The 24969-nt window shown below is 38.1% G+C and overlaps 1 protein-coding gene and 1 non-coding gene across 2 annotated transcripts in view; one reads left to right on the top strand and one right to left on the bottom strand.

The window, feature by feature from the left end:
- TRPA1 (transient receptor potential cation channel subfamily A member 1) overlaps positions 1–13547 on the top strand; it is a 75507-nt gene extending 61960 nt beyond the window's left edge. The window contains exons 27-29 of the mRNA XM_077163211.1: positions 10279–10392; positions 11910–12007; positions 12708–13547. Coding sequence (XP_077019326.1) covers positions 10279–10392; positions 11910–12007; positions 12708–12912 — 417 coding nt within the window. The 3' untranslated portion in view covers positions 12913–13547. The remainder of the gene's footprint in view (positions 1–10278; positions 10393–11909; positions 12008–12707) is intronic.
- Positions 13548–22347: 8800 nt separating this feature from the next.
- LOC143689239 (U6 spliceosomal RNA) lies at positions 22348–22457 on the bottom strand. Its single transcript, XR_013178696.1, has one exon. It is a non-coding gene; the product is annotated as a U6 spliceosomal RNA (small nuclear RNA).
- Between the last annotated feature and the right edge of the window lie 2512 nt (positions 22458–24969).

The raw sequence follows: 24969 nt of genomic DNA, 5'->3' as shown, positions 1-24969 counted from the left end.
TGCACATATCCACCTCTCACCCCCATCCCAAGTGCAGCCCAACGCACCTCTTCTGCACCCTTCCCAAACACTACCTTCCCCTCCCTGTTCCCTGCAGGCTGTTACCAGCACATAAAGGTTGCAGGCACTAACCTCCATACCTAGGGTACCCCACCCATCCCACCCATAGTGTCGCACAGCCTCACCCCACCCTCCCTGAGCTCAGCGCATCCATTTATGGCACTCCCAGACCCATGCATGTGCACGGGCCCCCAATCACGTCATTCAGCTCTGGGAACTGCACATTATTGCAGTCCTAGAACCACGCATGTGCACAGCCCTCAGGCTCACTTCCCTGCTCTGAGAAAGCACCGACCTGCACAACCAAGTCACATCTGCCCCCAATCCATGAAGGCATAATGCTGACCTGCTGCCACAGCTCTACACGTGGGCATAAAGGGCCCTGTGCTTTAGACCAGTGCACACCAGGATTATGTCCCCCAGACCAGGGCACCTTCACAGTTACATCATTCCTGGCCTCTGGGCACCCACATTCACAAGCACCAACATAACACCCACAACCTGAGCCCATACCTGCTCTGAAACAAATCATCATACTGAGTGCTTCACCCCATGCCCTGCTCCCTGATATACAACCATCCTGCAAACACAAGGCCTTAGACTACTGAAAGAAATCAACTCCTAAAGTAAATCAATCAAGATATCTACAAGTGATGAAGACAGCAGAAGATCACTAAGTATGTCACAATGCAGGCAGATATAGCCCTGCCTAATGACCAAATTAAAATACCTGAGGAGATACAGACAACTAATCAAAGATGTTCATACAACTCTACTTAATAAAATAAGTGGAATAGCAAATGACATAAAGGAGATCAAGAAGACAGTAGAAGAACACAAAGAGGAATTTGAAAGTATAAATGGAAAAATAGCAGAAATCACAGAGATTAAAGACTGTTGACCAAATAAAAAATGTACTAGAGGCACACAACACCAGATTTAAAGAGATGGAAGAAAGAATAAGTGATATAGAGGACAGGATAACTGACTTCGAAGACTCAAAACAACAAATGGCAAAAAAGATTGAAAAAATTCAATGGGAACTCAGGGAAATGATAGACAAAACAAAGCACACAAATATAAGAATCATTGATGTTCCAGAAACAGAAGAGAGGAGTAAAGGGCTAGGAAGAGGATATAATGGGGGAAAACTTCTCAACCCTCATAAAGGACATAAATACACAAGTCAAAGAAACCCAAAGAACTCCAAACAGATAAATCCAAATAGGCCTTCCCCAAGGCACATACAAATCAGCCTGTCAAATGTTGAAGTGAAGCAGAAAATCCTGAAAGCAGCAAGAGAAAAACAGTCTGCTGCAATCAAGGGAAATCAAATAAGACTGAGTTCAGACTACTCAACTAGAGGTGAGAATGCAGTGGTATGACATATTCAAGATCCTGAAAGAGAAAGACTTCCAGCCAAGAATTCTTTACCCAGCCAAATTATCCTTTAAAATTGAGGGAGAGATTAAAGCTTTCATAGACAAGTCCTGAAAGAATTTGTCAACAAGAGACTGGCCTTCCAAGAAATACTAAAAGGAGTTCTGCCAGCTGAAAAAAAAAAAGATGGGAGAGGGAGGTCTGGAGCAGGGCACATAATTACATAATTGACGAGTACCACTAAGGGTAATTTAAGGAGTGCAAAGGGTAATAGGAAAAGAATATATAGATCTGACAAATAAAATTAAAAAGATAAGATGCTGGAATCAAGAAATGCCTTTTCAGTAATAACTTTGAATGTTAACAAACTAAATTTACCAATTAAAAGATACAGATTGGTAGAACGGATTAAGAAACATAATCCAGGTATATGCTGCTTACAGGAGACTCATCTTAGACACAATGATACAAATAGATTGAAAGTGAAAGGATGGAAAAAGATCTTCCATGCAAGTTGTAGCCAAAAGAAAGCAGGAGTAGCTATATTAATATCAGACGAAATAGACTTTAAATGTAAAGACATTATAATAGACAAAGAAAGGCACTGTATGCTAATTAAAGGGTCAATTCACCAAGAAGATATAACATTCATAAATGTTATCCCAATCAAGGAGCTCCAAAGTACATGAGACAGACATAGGAAAAATGAAGGGAGTGATAGATGTTTCAACAATAATAGTAGGAGACTTCAATATACCACTCTCCTCTATAGATAGAACAACCAGACAGAAGATGAACAAAAAAATAGAAAAGTTAAATAACTTGATAAATGAATTAGACCTAACAGACATATATAGGTCACTGCACCCCAAAGCACAAGGTTATACATTCTTATCTAGTGCTCATGGAACATTCTCCAGGATAGATCATATGCTGGGGCACAAAACAGGTCTTTATAAGTTTAAAATTATTGACATTATTCACCGCACTTTCTCTGATCAAAATGGGATGAAGCTGGATCTCAATAACCACCAAAGAATGAGAACATTCACAAATACATGGAGATTAAATAACACACTCTTAAACAACCAGTGGGACAAAGAGGAAATTGCTAAAGAAATTAGCAGCTATCTGGAAATGAATGAAAATGAGAATGCAACTTATCAGAACTTATGGGATGCAGAAAGGCTGTGCTAAGAGGGAAATTTATTGCCTTAAATGCCCATATTGAAAAACAAGAAAGAGCAAAACTCTAGGACTTAATAGCAAACCTGGAGGAATTTGAGAAAGAATAGCAAATTAACTCCAAAGCAAATAGGAGAAGAAAAATAACAAAGATTAAAGTAGAGACAAATGAATGGGAGAACAAAAGAATAATAGAAAGAATTAATAAAAACAAAAGTTGGTTCTTTGAGAAAATCAATAAAATTGATGGGCAACTAGCAAGACTGACAAAGAAAAAAAGAGAGAGGATGCAAATAAACAAAATCAGAAATCAGAAGTGGTGCATTACCACAGACCCTGAAGAAATAAAAGAAATCATACTATGAACAATTATATACCAACAAGCTAGACAACTTTAGATGAAATGGACAAATTCCTGAAGATACACAAACAAGCTACACTGACTCAGGAAGACATAGAAGATCTCAACAAACCAATCACAAGTAAAGAGATTCAATCAGTCATCAAAAACCTGCCTATAAAGAAAAGTCCAGGGCCAGATGGCTTCACAGGGGCATTTTACCAAACATTCCAGAAAGAACCAACACCAGTCCTGTCAAACTTTTCCAAAAAAATTGAGGAAAAAGGAACTCTATATAACTCGTTTTATTAAGCTAATAACATTTTAATACCAAAACCAGGTAAAGATGCTTAAAGAAAGAAGACCACAGGCCATCTCCCTAATGAACACAGATGCAAAAATTCTCAATAAAATACTAGCAAATCGAATCTAACAGCACATTAAAAGAATTAGACCCCATGATCAAGTGGGGTTTATACCAGGAATGAAAGTATGGTTCAACACAAGAAAATCAATTAATAATACAGCACATTAACAAATCAAAAGGGAAAAATCACATGATCATCTTGATTGATGCTAAAAAAAAGTATTCAACAAAATTCAGCATCCTTTTCTGATAAAAACACTCCAAAAGAGAGGAATCAAAGGTAACTACCTCAATATGATAAAGGGAACAATAGCCAGCATTGTACTCAGTAGAGAGAGATGAAAGCCTTCCCCCTAAGATCAGGTACAAGACAAGGATGCCCACTGTCACCATTATGATTCAACACTGTGCTAGAAGTTCTAGCTAGAGCAATCAGGCAGGACAAAGAAATAAAAGGCATCCAAATTGGAAAGGAAGAAGTAAAACTCTCATTATTTGTAGATGATATATAATACTATACTTGGAAGATCCTGAGAAATCCACAGCAAAGTTACTTGAGCTAATAAACAGATTCAGCAAGGTGGTGTGATATAAAATTAATGTGCAAAAATTAGTAACATTTCTATATACAAGCAATGAGCTAGCTGAGGAGTTAGCTAAGGAAAAAATTCCATTCAAAATAGCAACCAAAAGAATCAAGTACTTAGGAATGGACCTAACTAGGGATATAAAGGACTTGTACACAGAAAACTACATAACATTGCTAAAAGAAATCAAAGGAGATCTAAATAGGTGGAAAGACATTCCCTGCTCATGGATAGGAAGGTTAAATATAGTTAAGATGTCAATTCTCCCCAAATTGATCTACAGATTCAACACAGTACCAGCCAAAATTCCAAAGACCTACTTTGAAGATTTGGAAGAGCTAACTACCAAATTCATTAGTAAGGGAAAGAGACCCTGAATAGCTAAAAGCATCCTAAAAAAGAAGAACGAAGTGGGAAGATTAACACTCCCTGACTTTAAAACCTATTATAAAGCCACAGTGGTCAAAACAGCATAGTACTGGCACAAAGACAGAAGCATTGACCAATGGAATCAAATTGAGAGTGCAGAAATAGACCACCAAATCTGTGGCCAACTGATTTTTGACAAGGCCCCCAAATCCTCAACTGGGACAAAATACTCTTTTCAATGATTGGTTATCAATAGCCAAGAGAATGAAAGAGGACCCCTATCTTACACCCTACACAAAAAAATTAACTCAAAATGGATCAAACAGCTAAATATAAGAACCAGCACCATAAAGCTTCTAGAAGAAAATGTAGAGAAACATCTTCAAGACCTAGTAATAGGAGGTAGCTTCCTAAACTTTATATCCAAAGCACAAGCAACAAAAGAAAAAATAGATAAATGGAAACTCTTCAAAATCAAATGCTTCTGCACCTCAAAAGACTTTGTCAAAAAGGTAAAGAGGCAGCCAACTCAATATTTGGAAATCACATATCGGACAAAGGTTTGATTTCCTGTATATGCAAGGAAATCATACTACTCAATAACAAAAGAACAAACAATCCAATTATAAAATGGGCTAAAGATTTGAATAGGAATTTTTCTGAAGAGCAAATACAGATGGCTCAAAAGCATATGAAAAGATGCTCATTTTCACTTAGCTATAAGGAAATGCAGATCAAGAGTACAATGAGATACCACCTCAAACCTGTTAAGAATGACTGCTATTAAACAATCAGGAAACTATAAATGTTGGAGAGGATGTGGAGAAACTGGGACACTTATGCACTGTTGGTGGGAATGTATAATGGTGCAGCTACTATGGAAGACTGTTTGGTGGTTCCTTAGGAAACTAAATATAGAGCTGCCCTATGACCCAGCAATAGCACTAACTTGGTATAAACCCAGAAGAGCTGAAAGCAGCAACACAGACATTTGCACACCGATGTTCATAATACCATTATTCACAATCGCCAAAAGATGGAAACAAACCAAATGCCCATCAACAGATGAGTGGATCAACAAAATCTGGTAAATACATATGATAGAATATTATGCAGCAGTAAGACAAAATGACATCCTGAAGCACATGACAGAATGGATGAACCTTGAGGACATAATGCTGAGCAAAATTAGCCAGACTCAAAAGGACAGGTACTATATGATTCCACTTTTATGACCAGCATAAAGTTATAATCAGAGATTTATAATACAGAATACAGGGGACTTAGAGATACATAGAAGCTAGAGATGGGTGAACCCTTAGCTAATGAGGTTGAACTCCAATGTAAGGGAATAGATAGGCACGAAGGTGATTCTCTAGTGGGTCTAGAAGTAATATTTCCATATCGAAGATGAACAAGATTGAAAGGGGTTTTGTAGACCTATGTGTCCTACCGACTCACACTAGAAATATGAATGTGTTCTTGTAAGAATTACTTCAAAGATAAGATTCTTATATAAAGAGTGTTTAAGTCCAGGGTATGGGGGAAAACTGTTATTGCATGTTATGAACTATGTTCAAAAGGAAACCATCAGCACTACTACAGCAACAGCAGAGGTAAATAATGGGGTGAGGGACAAGAGTTAAGAGGAAGTTTAGATTTCCTATTTGGTGAGGGTGTGTTTATTGGTTTTTTTCTCTTGGGAACAGTGAAACTATGTAAAATTGAGAAAGTTGATGGACTGTGGACTTTGGGCCTATTACATGATGCCCGATGAATGCAGGTGGCTGAAGGATGTACTGATGGAGAAGTAGATTGGTGAATGATGGTGTATGCTTATGCGACTACAAAAAGGAACAATGTAGTGAGTCATGTAATGATGTGAATGAACATGTGGGGCATTTGGTGAGATAAAATAAGCCAGAAACAAAAAAACAACAATGAATTAGAAAATGCTTATAAGAAAACAAGGGCCTAGATTGTAAGTTTTGAGAGCAGACACGTTAAGTCCAGAGTGGTGATTATTATTTCTGGATCCTGAGAGGCTGTTTATATATATAACCTGATATTTAGAGATAATAATGAAGCTGAATAGGTTGGGGTTAAAGTAATTCAGAACATACAGGTAAGGAAGACAGGTTCTATATTTTAGAAACACACATACTCTTTGAGACCAATGGAAGAAAGGTTTATTTGATCTGGAACTGAAATTTTCTGCAGTGCATAATCCATTTCAACCTATCAGTATAGCTCATTTGAACAAGTGAAACACAGAGAGCACAGAATAAGAAAGAGGTTCTTTAATCTTGTATAGATTATTGTAATGCCTGGAAACATCCTAGAGTATATTAACCAGATAATCAAAAAGTATTGGCAAAGTCCCCTGAGGGAAAGGAGAAAGACTACGGAACTATTAAACTTTACCATCAGGGAATCCCTGATACTGTGTCAAACTTTAGGGACACCCAAATCAATAGGCCATGCCCTTGATCATGAGGCTTACTCTTGTGAAGCTTATGTAGGTAGCATAGAAGCTTAGACTACCTATAGGCAGGCCTAAGAGTTACTTCTGGAGGACCTCAGTTGTTGCTCAGATGTGGCCTCAGTCTCTCTAAGCCCAACTCTGCAAGTGAAATCATTTCCCTTCCCCCTATGTGGGACATGACATCCAGGGGTGAAAGTCTCCTTGGCGACGTGGGAGAGGACTCCCAGGGATGAATCCAGACCTGGCATCATGGGATCAACAATTAACCAAGTGGGGGAAAAGAAGTGTAATTAAGAAAGTATCAGTGGCAGAGAGAGTTCAAATAGAGTCAAGAGGCTGCTCTGGAGGTTGCTCTTACGCAAGCTTCAGGTAGACCTTGCTACCTATCATAACCTGCCAACCCCCAACTAGGACCATTCCAGCCAATCCTAAAGAACACCTAGGGCAATTCATAAGATTCTATAAGGGTTGCAGGCACTAGAGTAACTTCCAGAAACCTACAACGTCCAGATAAGGTCCCTGGTCCAGATAAGTCCTGAAACCTAGCCCAGCCTCTCCAGAATATCAGATAGTTCCATCTCCCTACCCTATATCAGTGACAGACCCTTCCAATATCAAAAATTTAGAATTGCCATAGCCTAAACAACTACAATAAGAGGTATGGAAATACAAAGTTAATGGTGGAATTATACATAGAAGATAGGACTTAGCAAATGAATATGAATGCTGAACCATTAAATCGATACCTCTTTAGTCTTCAGTATTTTAGAGTAGCCAGAAGTAAAAACCTAAAATTGTGAAATTGTAACCCATGTCAAAGTCTGAAATATGTTCTACAACTAATTGTGGTGCTGTGCTTGGAAATTTATAGCTTTTCTGTATTATGTTATTGTTCACAAAAAAAGAAGGAAAAAAGTCGATTGTGATGATAAAAAAGTATTTAAATCCTCTAGCGTCCTATATTCTGGAGCAGCTAGAACGAAAAATATGAGAGGATTGTATGGTAGCCCATGACAAACTCTGGGATCTGTCTTGTAACCACTTTTTGAAGAGTGCTTTGAAAACTATTGCTTTTTTTATTTCTTTGCTTTGTATATATGCTATATGATACAATAAAAAAAATTTTCTTAAAAAGAACTCTCACTATGTATCAGACAAAATTAATGAAAAGGATCCACTTCTAAGCATATTTTAACAATTCTTTTGACATACGAGGATTAAGGGGAAAATGACAGAAACTCTTAGGTATTCTTTTAGTTTGCTAATGCTGCCAGAATGCAATATACCAGAAATGGAATGGCTTTTATAAAGGGAATTTTTTAAGTTACAAGTTTACATTTCTAGGCCATAAAAATGTCCAAAGTAAGGCATCCAGAAAAAGATACCATGATTTAAGAAAGGTCGATGTCTGTCATATGGAAAGGCACACGGCTGGCATTTCCATCATCTCCTAGCTTCTGGTTTCAAATGGTTCTCTCAGCCGTGTGGATCCTTCTGATTTCTGGCTTGCTTAGCATCTCATGAAAAGGCAAATGGCAACATCTGCTGGGCTCTGCATCTCCAAACATCTGTGTCTAGGTGTCTGCTCTCTGTCGGCACTTCAAGTATCTCCTGCATACCAGGCATTTCCAAATGTCTGCATCTGTGTCATTTCTGGTTCCTGTCTAGCTTCTGTTGACTCTCAGCTCCTGGTGTCTTGTGGGGCTTCTGCATTTCCAGATGTCTGAGTCTGTATCTGCATTGGCTCAGAAGCAACTCCAAAATGTCTCCCTTTTAAATGATGCCAGTAAACTAATTAAGATCCACCTTGAATGGGCGGAGTCACATCTTTAACTAACTAAAAGGTCACACCCACAATTGGGCGCATCACATCTCCATGGAATTAATCTAATCAATAAGTCATATCCACAGTTGAATGGGTTGATCTCCATGGAAACAAACTAATCAAAGGTTTATACCCTGAACAATAGGTTTGCTCCCACAAGAAATGGATTAGGAAAAGAACATGGCTTTTCTGGGGTACATAACAGTGTCAAACTAGCATAGGTATGAAACATAGGATATTTTCAAAGGAACAAAAATCATGACTGCTTCAAAATTCTCCTCTGGAATATTAAAGACTGGGTAGTGATGAGGAAATAGTAACCAATTCTGCAGGTGAAATGTGTGACTCGGCTAAGCCAAGTTGTTATCCATGTGTGAAGGGTAATGTATTATTTAAAGAGCATTAAAACTCTAATTTCTATAGGACAATATTTAAAGTTATTTGCTGTTCTTGGATTTAATATTATAGAATATTGGTTTGAGTATGGTACCAGGTAATAGAATCAGCAATGCGATGTCAACCTTTCAAATCACTATAGAGGCTAAAACCCAGCACAATAAGACTGTGTAAAAATAACCAATATGAACAGCAAGAAAATGAAATAACACAAAAAGAATGACAGAAGTAGGATAGTAATAGTGATGCATTCATTCAATAGGTATTTACTAAGTACTTTTTATGGGCTAGGTAATGTTCTATGTGCTGGGGATTCAACAGAAAAAGTCTTTTAGATTTTATTCTAGTGGGAGACTAAAGATGATAAATAAAATAAAGAAAATATATAGCATGCTACAAGATGGTAGGTGCTATAAAAAGAGCAAGGAAGAGAGATGGGGGAGTGTTATGCTAGGAGTGGGAGTACAATTTTAGACAGTGTGATAAGGGAAGTTCTTACCATCTCATCATTTATGAATCTAAGTTATTTAAATGACCATATTAAAAAGCATATGGTCATATGGTCTCAGATTAGAAAGCAAATCTCCCTGTTTATTGATTGCAATAAACCTATCTAAACAACAGACGTAAAGAGCTATAAAATAAGAGCCAAAGATAAGTTTGGCAAATACAAACATACTATGAGAATTAAGCTCAATACAAATTCAAAGTAAAAACATTAAATGATGAAAATATGTCTCTGAAAATATTAATTGCACTCAAATTATGTCATAGACATACCATTTTGTACCTAATAGCACAGTACCATAAATTTATAAAATACCCCTAGGCATTCTGGTTCAAATTCTTTTACTGGATACATTTGCATTACCGCAATTATTCACTCCCTTCTCTCTCTGGTCACAGGTATTTATTCACATCAGTCATATTTCCCAGTTGTGTACATTTCATGGTATTATAACTGCTCCCAGGAGTACAGACAAAGTCTTTTTTTTTCTTTATATTCCCCAGGGTATATCAGTCTCCAAAATAACTTATACCTGCTGACTTAAATTGAATTCCTCCTTTAAACAACTTGCCCCCAACTTCAGATCGCTGCTGTCTAGTGAGCAGATAAGGTGAGAGGTAGGGACAGGTGATCGTGGGCTGGGGCGCAGGAAACCTCGTCATCCGGCTGCTTGTCCATAAATCAGACGTAGGAGTCAGATTTCATGTTACTGGGCTAATGATTACTTCCAGATGCTAATGAAGGATTCCCATCAATAAACCCAAAATGAATTTTAGGTGGAACTTCATACCAATTTAGAGAAGAAGCTGCCGCTCTGGTTCCTTCGCAAAGTGGATCAACAATCCATCATTGTTTATCCTAACAGATACAGAGACAGTGGGAGCTTAATAGTAAGTGTACATAATAAATACATAGATAATGTGATACTTCTTGGCTTTCATTTGTGCTACCCTTAAGGGTACCCTTTTATAAACTTTGAGTCTGCTCTGCTTATGGGAAAGTAATAGTTGTGCTTTTTCTTTCTTTTTTTTTTTTAAGTGTACAATTAACCCAAGATGGTGAGCCATGGGGAAGGAGACATTTGCTCTCCTCTTCCAGGTGCTCGTACACGCATCTGTGTTAAGTATGTACCAGTAAGAGAAGATGGGCTGGTGGGGGGAGACTTACTCTTTATGCACTTTTTTATAGTTCAGGACACTATATTTGCTTCACCCAGTCACATATCATTTACATTTATGTGCATACATATGCATGTGTAGTGCAGGTGTAGGTGTGTGCACTATAGAAACCATACGAAGTGATCAAAATCTAAGCAGAGACAATTACATCATTATGGAAAAAGGGTGATGCCAAGTGAATGAAACCTGGACCCTAATCCCAAACGATGCCCCAACTCCAGTGACTGCTCCTTCTGAATTCTTTGCAGGCTAATTTTTCTCTGTGAAGTCATAAAAGTTCTTAGATTGAATTCTAAGTCAATCTATGTAGACTTTCAATTAATTTTCTAATTCCATACTCTCTCCCCATCTGATTTCACTTATATCCTTGGTTGTAATAAGTATCTAAACAATATAGAGTGTCCTGCACCTTCTTTTGCCCACTATCCTAGAGCTCTGCTCTGAGCCCCACACTTAGATATCCAAGTGCCTACTTGGCACCTCCACTTTTATGTCTTAAAGTCACCTCAAATTCTGCAGCAGATTCCATACCAGATTCATGAGCTTTGCTCCTCCCATGCCCCCTACCTCTGCACATCCCCTCCAGGAAATGAGTGAAAGTATCTTGGTCCTTCGAACAGTTCCTTATCCCAGTTAACTCCAACACTAGTCATTTGCCTCTGCACTCAGCCACCCAGGAGCCATTCTTGACACCCCTCTCCTCTCTCTTCATTCATATCTCATCAATCCCCATATTTGTCCATTAGACTTCCTGGGTAGCCATGCAAGTCCCACCTTCTTTTCCCTGGAATCCTAGAATTATCTTACTACTGGTCATTACACATCTGCCCTTTATCCTCTCCAGTCCATCCATGTATTAAAGGATATTAAATTAAAACAAAATTTAATAAAATAACATTTAAGAAATTTCCCCATGTGAAATTGTGTTGACTGGCACAAATTGGACAATTTTCTCAAGAAATTATAAAATGATTTGGTTGATCCCATTCTAAACAATCTCCTCTTTCTTTAATATTAGTTCTACAATATGACGTCCTTTTGTATGACTTCATTTTATAGCTTTTCACATGTCTGTTTCAAATAACAGACTGTGAACTCCTTGAGGGCCAAAGCTATATCTTATATTTGTACTAGCATGACTGGCTCAGTGGCTGAATTAATGGCATATATTCAGGAAACATTTCCAGAATTGAATTTAACTTGAGTAAACATTATGTTTTATCCCACAGTGTATAATTCAACGTATCTTTTCTACCCATGAAACAAAACAAGAAATACCAAATGTTGATACATCTTTAGAAACAGAACTATTGAAGCAGAAATATCGGTATGCATTTTTCCTTCTATCTCTACTTGAGAAAATTTAAACTCTTAATTAATGAAACATGGCATAAGATTAGTTTGTATATTTGTGTTGATCAAATATATTAAGTCCTACTTTATTGAATGATGTTGCTAAAATATTGAGAATCATACAACATTTTATAGGCCCCACATCTTGTTTTCCGTGCTATTCCTCTATCAGTTTGCCTTCTAAGCAATAAATGAATGAAAATTAAAATGTTGGTTTCCTTAATTTTGGGGAGCAGTGTCCTAAATTACATTCTTCATGAGACATCTGAATTCATATATCAAACATCTGGAAGCTTTTGAGAATCCCTAGGAGCTATAAAATGTGCAATGGTTAAGCAGGAGAGCTTTAGGACTGGTCTGAGTTCAGCCATTTACTGTGTGATGCTAGGCAACCTGCTTCAAATCTCTGCATGACAGTTTCCTAATTTTTATAATAGGAATGAAAATAAGCCAGTCATTAACTTTTTGTGTAACCTTGTAAAAATTAAACTTTCTGGAGCCTTGGAGATTTTTAGAGATCCTCACAGTTCTAGAATTCTATGATGATTTTATTGGGCAAACTTCAAATATATATATACCTTTGAAGGGTATGTCTGCTACCTAGGGCTTCCAGTACTCAGGAGGACTAAAAGGATAATTTTAAATAAATGCATGAAATGTGTATCTCTTTTTAGGCTGAAAGATCTCACTTCTCTTCTGGAAAAACAGCATGAGCTCATTAAACTCATCATTCAGAAGATGGAGATCATCTCAGAGGCAGAGGATGAAGACAGCCATACTTCCTTTCAAGACAGGTTTAAAAAAGAGCTGTTAGAACAAAGGAATAGCAAATGGAATTTTGTGCTAAGAGCCGTCAAGGAAAAAACACAATGTGCTTAGCCCACTGCCCAAACCTGCACAGAGCTTCCTCTGGGGGGCGCTGCATGACTGACTGGATGTAATCTCGACAGACTGAGCAAGAGGCAGAATTCTGATTTGGGATTTCACCCCATGTGAAATCATGGTTCCTGCATTCTGTATAAAAATTAACAGTGTCTTGCTCTCTATTATTTTCTACGAGTGATGATGTAATTGGGACTATCCTTGCTGACATGTTCAAGGTGGACTTTACCTCTCATTATTTGAATGGTTAGAAAATAGTCTGCTAGAACATACATTAATGATAAGTCATAATAAATGTAACTATTAATCTACAGTACAAATGTCAGTACTGGATTCTTGCTTGTTAATTGCCTTGTATAATATGTAATGCCTTAGACAGTGGTCTCAAGTATTAGATTGGGTTCTGCCATTTAAAGTGGTTTTCTGTGTTGTAAGAACCTGTGTACTCCTATTGTAGTAAATAGTCCCGCCCTTCTTGCTGCTCCCAACACACCTGATGTCACCTTGAGCCATATAGTTGAAGCCCAAAATAATGGACCTTATGATATGCATGAATTTTACTATGTGTAGTTTTTTATTCTTGCCTTTTTGTTTACCCCTGATCATAATAAATGTAAAATGCATATACTCGATCTCAGGGATTATGGTGTGAGCCTTTTACTGTATTTAGTTATTTTGAGATTTTCAAAATTATCTCCATTGCATATGCTGTTTTACTCTTGATATCCAGTACAAAATATGAACTTATCACACGCCTCATCACTGATGTTTTCATGGCTCTTCCCCTAGTTTTATTTTATTTTCTGCTTCATCCTGATTCTCATTCTTACTTCCTCACTACTCCCCGAAGGCACTCGCTCTAATCAATATGGCTCTGGCTATGAATATATCCTTGTGTTATGTTGAATAGTGTTGCTTTAAGGTGTTTTATTTATATAAATAGTATTATGCTGTGGCTCTTGTTCTGCTTCTTTCCACGGAATATTGTGTTTATAAAATATAAGTGTATTACTGTATGTCCATCTAGTGCAGCAGTCCTGACAGCTTCTTACCATTTCATCATGTGCACCGACCACATTGAACTCCTCTGTTCTCCTAGAGGTGGACATCTTGGTTACCTCTCCCTCCCTGCTATCACAGCCATTCCCACACTCACGCACACAGGCAGAGTCCTGGTTGGCAATACATATTATTATAAATCCAGACCTTTTTACATTGGTGGCCCAAAAGAAGACATGGCCTAGACGCAGTGTCGTATGTGCTTCCATCCCTGATACAAAGACAAAGACCTTTGTCTTCATTTTCCTAAAAACAAAGGCTGGAAAATCACAATACAGGAGCAATGCCCAGGGATCTCCTGGTTGCAACCACAAATGGTCTTGTCACAGACTCCAGACTCATCAAGCTCTCCATGTTTGCATACGGAATAGACCTCCATTCAACATTTCTTAATCACGAAGAATATGTGAAACACTGTTCCAACACTGTTGTGGGAATACTGAAATAAATTTTCCCTGATCTTAAGGAGTGTACAATTTTATGAGTCCTCATTTACCTTTTGAAATTCTCTCTCACTTTACTTCCAAACACTGCCTTCTCATGCTTCTGCCACGATTTTCCTGCCTGTTTTTCCTCTGCTTCTTCACAGGCTTCTCTTTCCCACGTGCTAGCTAGAGGTTTACATTCCTTGGGTATGCACTTGACCCTCTTCTCTTGCACATACTCCTCTTTAAAATAATCATTATCACAATTTCAGTCACGCATATAGCAGACATTGATGTAATCTTTTCTGTCCCTTATTCTAATGTCCAGTCCTGCATCTTCATAGTTCTTCAAATTAATACATGCAAATCTTAATGGAGGTGTTGGGGGGTGGGGTCAGGTCCTCCGGATTTCCTATTTCCTATTGATATTTCCTATCAGGCCCTAGACTTGAATGATATGCCATATAATCAGTCTTCCTACAGCTCAGCTCTAAGCCTTCGCATCCATGCTGAAAAGCTTGAAAGGCTCCTCATTTCCTTTGTAAGTAGCCTAATCTCGTGAAATGAATCATATACATAAGTTAATATAATAAAAATCAATGAAAATGGTAAATATAATAGACCTGAAAGAGACTGCTAGGAATCGGGTTCAGCCTACCTCACAAAACTAGTGTAGTAGTCCTATTTATTGATCAAGATCCCGTGTTCTAGAGAAGTCGAATTATTTGCCCCTAAGTGATGGAAAACTCTCTAGAATATAATTTTCCTGCCTTTTCCAACTATTTCACTCTGATTTTTTCTATGATTTGTAACTGTGGTTAGCATGGGAAACAAAGAATTTGTGCTTCACAATATAACCTGATATATAATATAAAGCTTATAATATAGCTTTAGTATTGACTCTAACTCCTACTGGCTAAGTGGCTGGATATGTTTCCTCATGTCTAAAATAGAGATGGCAGTATATATCCTATCAGGTGCCGGTAAGATGGAACAACATTGTGCAGGCAGAGTATCTAGCTGAATTCGTACTACTGAAATGTGTTTAAGTGAACTGATTTACCTGATTAAAGAGGAGCATAAAACATTGGAATTTTCATATTGTACCAGTTACACATGGAACTTCTTTGGAAGTTAATTAATTGGCAGCCTGATATAAACTGAAGCTCCCAGGTATTTCTGTATATCATTAACCAAACAAATCCTGGAGTGTGTGAACTAAAATAAAAGTCTTACATTTGGAGAAGACGTTGATGAAAATAAATATAACATTTTACTTATTTTCTTCTTTTGATTCAAATCACCAAATATCAATGAAACACAAACTCTTTGCTAGTCAGAGCAGATCATTGTAATTGAATATTGTTAACCATTTTAGACTTTTTGATGTGAGCAGATGAAATAGTAGTAATGAGAGGAAGGCTTATAAAGTTTTCCCTATGTTTCAGGAATTGATCTGAGAGCTATGTATGAACTCATTTAATTCTCAAAATAACCATATATGGCTGGTACTATTCATATCATCTTGTTTTATCATTGTTTTGATTTATATTCTTTATCATTACACTTCCAGGGAAAGAAGCTTCCAGGCCAGCAATGCTGAACTTTGATGCTGGGCAGCCTACTTCTGGATTCTCGATTTTTATCACAAAGTTATATTGCCTCTTAAGAGAAATCAGGGAAAAGATAATTCTTTCCTCAGGGACTTTAAGTTTAAAAAGTTACAGAAGGAATATTTGTATTAGAATAGTTGCAGGTAGGGGCATGTGAAGGTTAGAAGACATGGGACACTACAGACATAATGAAAGTAGATGCGTAGACTCTACAGTCAGGCTGCCTGAGTCTGACCCAAGTCATACTACTCATGTCCTAAAATAAGATAGTTAAACTCTGTTAAATAAGGATAATAGGAGCACCTACATGATGGAAGGAGTTAACGCAGGTCCAGTGCTTGGAATAGCCAATTGGCACACAGTCAACACTCAGTAAATAGCAGCCATTGTGGAAGAGGAAATCATTCTTGAAGATCTGGAAGACCAACAATTTATTTCAAACATTTTTTCCCTTTTTATCCAAACAGAAATGCAAGAACGAAACAGACTATCTTAAAAAGTTCAGCCATCCATAGGATATTCCAGGATTTGTTTCCAGTTTGGTTCTGAAATTTCTCAAAAATAGTTTAAATTCACATACTTGATATGACCTCACTTTCTTGGGTGACCCTGTGTGTTATATGCTGAAAAAAAAAAAAAAAATAGCCCAGTTGCTTCTCTTAATATGAGTAAATAGACATTGTATATCTAGATAGTCCTTTATCAGACATCTAAACTCAACTGATGGTGATTTATAAGAGGATGGTGAAAATAAACACATCCTTTGAAAACTAGATATAAATGTTGATACATGAATTTCCCAGATCTTCTTTTATCTGCTAAATGTGTTTAAGCCACAGATTTAGTTTCAAGGCCGATTTTTAAGAGCAATAAGATTATAAAGGCAGCCTGGAAATAGCTGCATCCTACCGAAGTGATTGGTCATTAATCTTGGTAGGAAGTGATTTTAGTTTTTTAAACCCATGGAGGTATGTCGAAGAAGCGTTAAGCCTTAAAAATCATCTAGCCAGCACATCTGGTGTGTGGGCTTGAGCTAATCAGTAGCCCATGTAGCCCAGAAGCCTCAGGTTCCGTGTCCACTGGGGAACCTGAGAGCAGCACCTGCTCAGCTCCGAGGTCCAGAGTGTCATTAAGTGGAAATGGCAGGAACTGGGAGATGAAGAATGTCCTGATGACATCATGGAAATGGTGTGTAATAAGCAAGTCAGAAGAGACATAAGACATGTCTCTGGTTTTAGGGATCGTCACTGTATGGTAGCCCAGGTGGCTTCACGGTGTGTTAGATGGACTTTGCTCTGTTACAACCGAACCCTACACTCCGAGATCTTCGACGACATCTTTGATATACTGCCTTCCAGCAAGAGCAGTTTCAGTGGGGGAGATGAGCGAAGACAGAAGCTACACCCATCCTTTGCGATTTCCAGTTCCAGGTTCCCCAGAGGTGTAGAGAGATGATGATGGGCGAGTTGCAACCTAAGGTCAATAGTGAAACCGCTAAGGTGATGTGAGCGCCCTCAGAGTAGTGATTGATGCAGAGCCCCGACAGAAGGCCTCATTGACGACGACCTCCGTTTTGGGCAGGAGTACACCTTATCCAAGAAAAAAGCTCCAGAGGGATGAATAGGCGCTGCTGGTCCTTCTATTGAAATTAATGGGCCACCTGCATGTACAAAGACAGGCACGAATTTAAACAGGCTTCAGTTTCACCTGCAGCAGACCAGTTTATAAGCTGCCAATAAAAAGATAAACAGAACAGCCAGGTATATTATAAAATGGCACTTTTATATAAATCAAAATACTTAACATAAGGGAATATATCCCCTTTCCAGAACTAATTCTTAAAACTGAATGCCGAGTGCTGTGACCTATAGTTAGTTAACAAGAGGACATCAACAGGACATGGGTGGGGGGGATAAATAATTGGGTTGGGGGTGGTGGGACAAGAGTTAAGGGGAGGTTTAGATGATCTGTTTGGTGAAGGTGTGTTTATATGTTTTTTTTTTTTCTCTTTGGAGCAATGAAAATTGTCTAAAATTGAGAGTATTGATGATTGTAAAACTAACTGAGGATACCGTGAGACATGGATTGTTTATTTTGGACATTACCCATCATGCCCAATGGATGAAGGTGACCACAGGGTACATTAAGAAGCAGAAAGGCAAACTTGTGTACACATATGATGGAACATACTGTGGCTACAGAAAGGAACAAAATTGTATGGCATGCAACAAGGTGAATGAACCTTGAGAACATTATGTTGTGCAAAATAAGCCAGAAACAAAAGAACAAATATTGTATGGTCTCTTTTAGAAAATACTTCTAAGAAAATTGGGGCCTAGATTATAAGCTCTTATAGCAGTCACATTTAGCCCAGAGTTGTAAGTGCTATTTCTAGATTCTAATATGCTGTGCTATATGTGTATAATCTGGTATTTACCTGGAACTTTGGGTACCCGTGGGACACCTCAGACTCAAAGTTCTGTAGCTCTGAAAGTCAGCAGTGCTACATGTAACAATTGTTATTAAAAAAAAAAAGATCAGGCTTTAATTAGAGATGAGAAGGAAACCAATCTGGTTGGAACTAAGGTAAATCAGAATACAGGGTAAAGGATGACAGTATCTGTATTTTAGAATTTTACCTGCTGTATGAGACCAAAGGAAGAGAGCTTTATTTTGTCCAAAACCTAAACTTCCTGCAGCACACAATCTAACTCAACCTGCTTGGATACCTGATTTAAAGAACCCAACCACATGGAGCCTAGAATGGGAACGAGGGCTTGTAATTCTATACAGTTTAATGTAATACCTGGATAAATCCCAATGTATTGGCAAAGTGCCTTGAGGAACTAGAGAAAAAATATGGAACTATTAAACTTTCCCACCTGGAAAACCCCTGATACTCCCTCAAACATTTGGGACTCCCAAGTCAATAGACCAAGCCCCTGATCTTCAGACTTGCTCATATGAAACTTACTTCTGTAGTGGAGAAGCTAAGCCTACCTAAACTGATACCTAAGAGTAACTTCCAGAAAACCTCTTTTGTTGCTCAGATATGGCCTCTCTATCTCTCTCTAAGCCCAATTCTGCAAGGAAAATCATTACCTTCCCCACTACATGGTGCATGACGTCCAGCGGTGAAAGTCTCCCTGGAAACGTGGGGCATGACTTCCAAGCATGAGCCTGGACCTTGCTCCATAAGACTGACAATGCCTTCCTGACAAAAAGGGGGGAAAGAAATGTAAAAAAAATAAGGTATCAGTGGCTAAGAGAATCCAAATAATGTCAAGAGGCTATTCTGGAGGCTACCCTTATGCAGGCTTCAGCTAGACAATGCTAATTGCCAAACTCCAACCAACATCATTCCTGTTAGCCCTAAAGAACGCCTAGGGCGCTATCTGAAATTCTACAAAAATGTCATGCACTGAGTTTACTTACCAGAAACCTGCAACCTCCACATAGTTCCTAGGCCAGATAAGTCCTGAAACCCAGAAGGGCCAGCTTCTCCAAGAACATCAACTAGTTCCATCCCCTTATCCCATATTGTGGACACCCCTTTTCAACATGAAAAGGTTAGAATGGACATAGCCCAAATACCACTAAAGGTTGGGAGAAGGATCAGAGGAGGAGGAGTTATAACAGAGAAGATAGGATTTAACAAATGAGTATGATTGCTGAATCATTATATTGATATTTCTTTTAGTCTCTAGTGCCCTGGAGCAACTAGAAGGAAAAACCTAAAATTGTGGAACTGTAACCCAAAACAAACTCTGAAATCTGTTCCATACTTATTATAATGTACTTTGAAATTTATTGCTTTTTTGTATACATGTCATATTTTACAATAAAAACTGTTTTAAAAAATGAACGCTGAGGAAGGAAACTTTCAGAGGAGAAATTTATCAGTTGTAAGTTCAGTTGTTAAGGTTAAAAAACAAAGATGGAAAAGAGGAGAAGGTGGGTGGTGATTTTAGCTCATGGACAGAAGGGGTCTCTTCAGTGTGTCCACTCCAGGAAAGGCTGGAAAGAAGCCTTCACTTCCTCTTCTAAACAAACTGATGAGAATCTAATTTTGATGCTCTACTGAAGTTCAGAATTTGTTAAAAAACAAAACTACTTGTCTATTGCCCCATAGAAACAGAGGTTTCCATTTACTGTCAGAACATGAATTTCTCACCAAAAACTGCTGCAGGTATAGTCCAGGTCAAAGCAGGATCCTCAGATTAAGCTCCCTTATTAAAGAAGAGGAAACAAATTGGAAACATGGGTTGGGGGGGAGGCAGGGAAATCAAGTAGCTCAACAAACATAATTGTTTTCCAGTCTACAAATTGGTTCAGTGATGGCAAAAACTCTACAAGCCAATCAACACCTGTAGTCCTTGCCATCACAAGATTATTTATTCTGAAAAAGCCAAACATTTCTGAGGAAAGCATCATGGTAACAATGGAGGAGCTGAGGATGAGACTTCACATACGCTTATTCTCAGGACATGACAGGCAGACACGAAATCTTTTACAGCCATACAAACTTGCAAACCCCAAGTTTACTGTGGTGCTGGATGGAGACACTGGGTAGGTCCTGAGAAGGAATGAGACCAGTAAGACAAACTGCGGTCTTCAACAAGGAACTCCAAGTGTCTCCCACTCTAGCATTCATCCACAGTTGACCAGCAGGCTGCGTGGTGACCCAGATGGTTGCCGTTCAAATGCTGAGATGAGAAACCAGGAAACTCCTTGGGAGCTGGAACCTGCCTGTAAAAATGGGTGTGCTTTCCACCTTCCTGTTTCACTTGGCAGAACTCCCCCCCCCCCAGAAAAATCGTTTGAAGGAAAACAAAATGGCCCTTCTCTCATGCAAAACACTGCAGATTTACTACTCTGTGTACAAGGTCAGGTCGTACATATTACCATCCCATAATTACTATACCACTGCACATACCTTGCAATGGATTCACCTCATGCCAGTAAATAACGCTCAAACCCTGAGGATCAGGGACTCTGAAGAGCAGTCCGTAGAATTTATCAAATCCTAGAAACCCAAAACATGTTAATTTCATGATATGAAGTGTACTGCTTATGGAATCTGTCCAGTGTTTCAAACTTTTAAGTTTTTAAATGGCTTTAATATATGCAATTTTAACTGTAAAGAAAAGCCAGTAAGAGAAAAAGCGAAATTCAATGAAAACATTTTGAAGTATGTTCGCACACTGCCATTTCAAGTCCCAGCATTTATAATAAGGATAATCTTGATGTGGCAATTTCCTTGTGATTAAGGGTATCACCACCGAGGAATTCACTCATGCTCTCTGAGTGTAAAGATGTGGCAACAGGAGTATCTTAGCTTGACAGGCTGCTGTGACAACTGCCATACCAATGGGCTGGCTAAAGAGCATGAATATATTGTCCTGTGATTTCAGACACTAGAAGTCCAACTTCAAGGCCCTGTCTGGAGTCGGGAGGGTTCTGGTGATGGCAGCCCTCCACCACATGGTAATGTCCTTGAGCTCAGCTTTGCTATTACAGTTTTCACCATTTTACGGCTTCTTGCTCCTCTTATGTTTCTCTGACTTCTGGCTTCTGGTTTCTTCTCTTTATGAGGGAAATTCTCCAGTATCATGGTTTAAGACGCATTCTGACTCAGCTTAACTAAAAATAATCTGCAGAAGGTCCTATTTTCAATAAGTTCACACCTACAGGAACTTTCCTTTAAGATAATGAACGTCTTTTGAGGAGGCACACAATTCAGTCCACCACAAAGAATATCCCTTAAAAGCTGGATGGCTGGCCTTAGTGCTCCGTGATTGGTACACAATTACCCTAGCACACTTTGAAAACAGAAGAAAACCATGGCCCAAAGTGCTGAGTTGCTGAAAGTAGCCAATGGGTCTACTTTTAATTTTTAAGGTTTGAAAAGCAACATATAGGGTAAGTCTTTCAGGTTAAGTACAACTTTGCTGCATGGGTAAGATATTTCCTCAGATTCAGGTCATTACCTGCCTGGAAAGGACCAGTACAAAAGAAAGTAAGTTTGTTTCTGAGTAAGCCATTTACAAGGCCAATTGCAAAAATAAGTACAATTTTTAAATGTTTGCATTCATTCTTAATATTTGCTTCTAAATAACTGTTTTGGGAAACCATTAGAAAAACATTACAAGTATATTTGTATCATACAAGAAAATTGTAGTTAGCTGCAGAACTTAAGTTCACACAGATATATACATATAGCTTCACATTCTGAAAAATAGCATCCTAGGAAATATTTACAAATGATTATACTGAAAGCTACTATTATAGATAAGGGTTTAAATTTCTTTTTATTAGACAAGATGTAGGTACAGAATAATCATGCACGAATTTTACGAATTTGCATGTCATCCTTGCACAGCAGCCATGTTAATCTTCTCTGCATCATTCCAATTTTTAGTACACGTACTGCCAAAGTAAGCACTGTAGATAATTTTTGAAATGTGAAATCTGGTTGAAACAGTGTATTTCAAATGATGGTATTATATCATTAGCTATAGGAATCTGATGGGTAAACAACAAACTAGCTCTAGACAATGGGGCTGTTGTGTAAAAATACAGAGTTTTATGTGTGCAATTCAAAAATTTTGATTAAGGCAAGAGGTATCAAATGCTTTAGAATTAAACAACTAATGGGTCACTGATAAAATGTAATCACTTAGTCACTAAGCCGCTATCATCACTTCAAAGGAAAAGATTTAAGCAACACAAAAATATGCATCCAACTTAGCCTTATCATGTAAATATTCTGAAAAGTCAGCTTTAGACAGGGGTTTCAGCTTTGCATCATTAATAACACTTTTGACCCATGGTACTCCGGCTGGTTTTAGCCTGTCTGCACTGCTCTTTTAAAACAAGTTAGAAAAAGGCAACGCTCTGTTCTTCCATGTGTATATATTTTGACTATTTGGGGATATAAGTAATGGAAAAATGCACGCTGTGTTTCATTTTTCACCATAACAAGGAGCACCACTTGACATGTGTGACAATTCCCCCCTAGATAAGACAAAAGCAGTAAAATGTAGGGCTGCAACATGAACGTTTCCAAGTTCCTACTGGATAGTTGTTTTGTGATATTTTAAAACTTATTTTTGACTAACCATGCCTGAACCCAAACTTTGGAACAGGAGACACCTATAAAAACTTACTAACCAGCAAATGTTCCAAGAGATCAAGAACTCCATAGCACTGTGTGTGTTATAACACAAGGACATAGGGGCAGATGTTTAGGGGAAAAATGACTAACCCATTCATAAACTATCACTGCTTACATTTCAAAGGCTAAGCCAGCCTCTTTGTAACTGTAGGTTATGCTTTCATTATCGATCACTGACAACTATTAAAAAAAGTCAAACTGTTTGCATTTCACAGTTATGGCTGGTGAACAGGGATGGTAAACAGTCTATATCACTCATTTTTCTTAGCAAGGAGTCAATTCCACAAAACTGAAGCTAAAGATATTTTTTTCAACCTGACATTTGAAACTTAAAAAATATAGGTTAAATAATTTAAAAGAAGTTAGTTAACCAAGAATATGATTTCTGTAGAATAAATGCCTTTCAAAACACCAAAGAAGATGAAAGAAAAGCTAAAAAAAATCAAGAAACAACAAAACTTCAAAAACATAAATAATTCAGAAATAAAATAAGACCTATCAGTTTTTATTTTACAACAAGCCTGAACTTTAATAAAAGATAAGATGCCCTGTTTGGGGTAAGAAATTTAATTACTAGAGAATAACCTAAATCAGTATTGAAGAGAGATGAGCAGGGAAAAATCTAAAAGTACAAAAGCAAGAGTGAAAAAATTAATTTAGCACAAAGAACTCAAGGGAAAAATGCACAAGTTAACAAAATTATTGCCTTCCACTGACAAAAGTTTTGAACAATAAGGAAGTCATAAATTATTAGCCTTTTTGCTTCAAATAAGTTATCAAAATATGTCAAGCTGTAACTGGTAGAAATGAAAGAAAACATTGGTGGAAACACTGTGGGAGAATCTTATCAGAACTCCATTAGCCTAATCCCAGCTCTACATTTATGAATCGTATGACCCACAAAGGTTATTAAAACACAGTTGCCAAGGCACCCAGGAGAGGAGTCAGGTTGCTGGGGGCGAGGTAGCCAGTGGAGATCAGCAGCTGCTAAAGAACACAGGTGCCAAAATTAAGTTCCAGGACTAGAGCAGGGCTGGGTCAGAAAGAAGGGTCTTTATTAGATAGGAGGGCATATGAAGCTTTCCAATATCTAATTGTATTTTGAAATGCCACCTCCTCATCTGACCCAGGTTAAACTCTTCAGTCCAGCCCATTTTTACCCCTCCTGTTTCTGACAGTAACATCCCTTTTTTTTTTTTTTTTTTTGCATGAGCAGGCACCAGGTACATCCCATTTTGAATAACAGATTAAAGAGTTTTTAACTCTTTAACACGTAAACCATGGAACTTAAGATTGTGGGCAGGGAGGGAAAATCATCACTAAATTTGGATCAATATTGGACCTGGTTTTCTTTCCCACTTACATGGGTTTTAGTGACAGATGAAACTACTTGAGTCCATATGCGAACTGAAGGGTCATTTAACCCTTCCTGAAACCCTTCACTGACTTACGGCCTGACCTTAGCTGTGTAAGACCACCTAGTGAAGTACTGAAATTTAGTCCTACCCATGCCTGCCCCATACTTGCCTTTCATGGTTTTGTCCCATCCTCCTTCAGCCCTCTAATCAGCATGCTTATTTACAGACTAGCCTCTGACGGGGAGTTGGGTAAGCTTCAGTGGTATCGTTTGCTCTTTCACGGGGATGTCAAATTCTGCTTCATGACTCTAGCATCTTCTAGTGCCTTGCTACTCAAAGTGTGGTCTGAGACCAGCAACATTGGCTTCACCTCGGAGGTTAGAAATGAAGAATCACAGGCTAAATTAGAATCTGCCTTTTAA

This window comes from Tamandua tetradactyla, chromosome 6 (genome assembly GCF_023851605.1).
Source record: "Tamandua tetradactyla isolate mTamTet1 chromosome 6, mTamTet1.pri, whole genome shotgun sequence".
NCBI classification, from domain to species: domain Eukaryota; kingdom Metazoa; phylum Chordata; class Mammalia; order Pilosa; family Myrmecophagidae; genus Tamandua; species Tamandua tetradactyla.
Note: the sequence above shows the minus strand (reverse complement) of the source record. Positions and strands in the feature narration are given on the sequence as shown.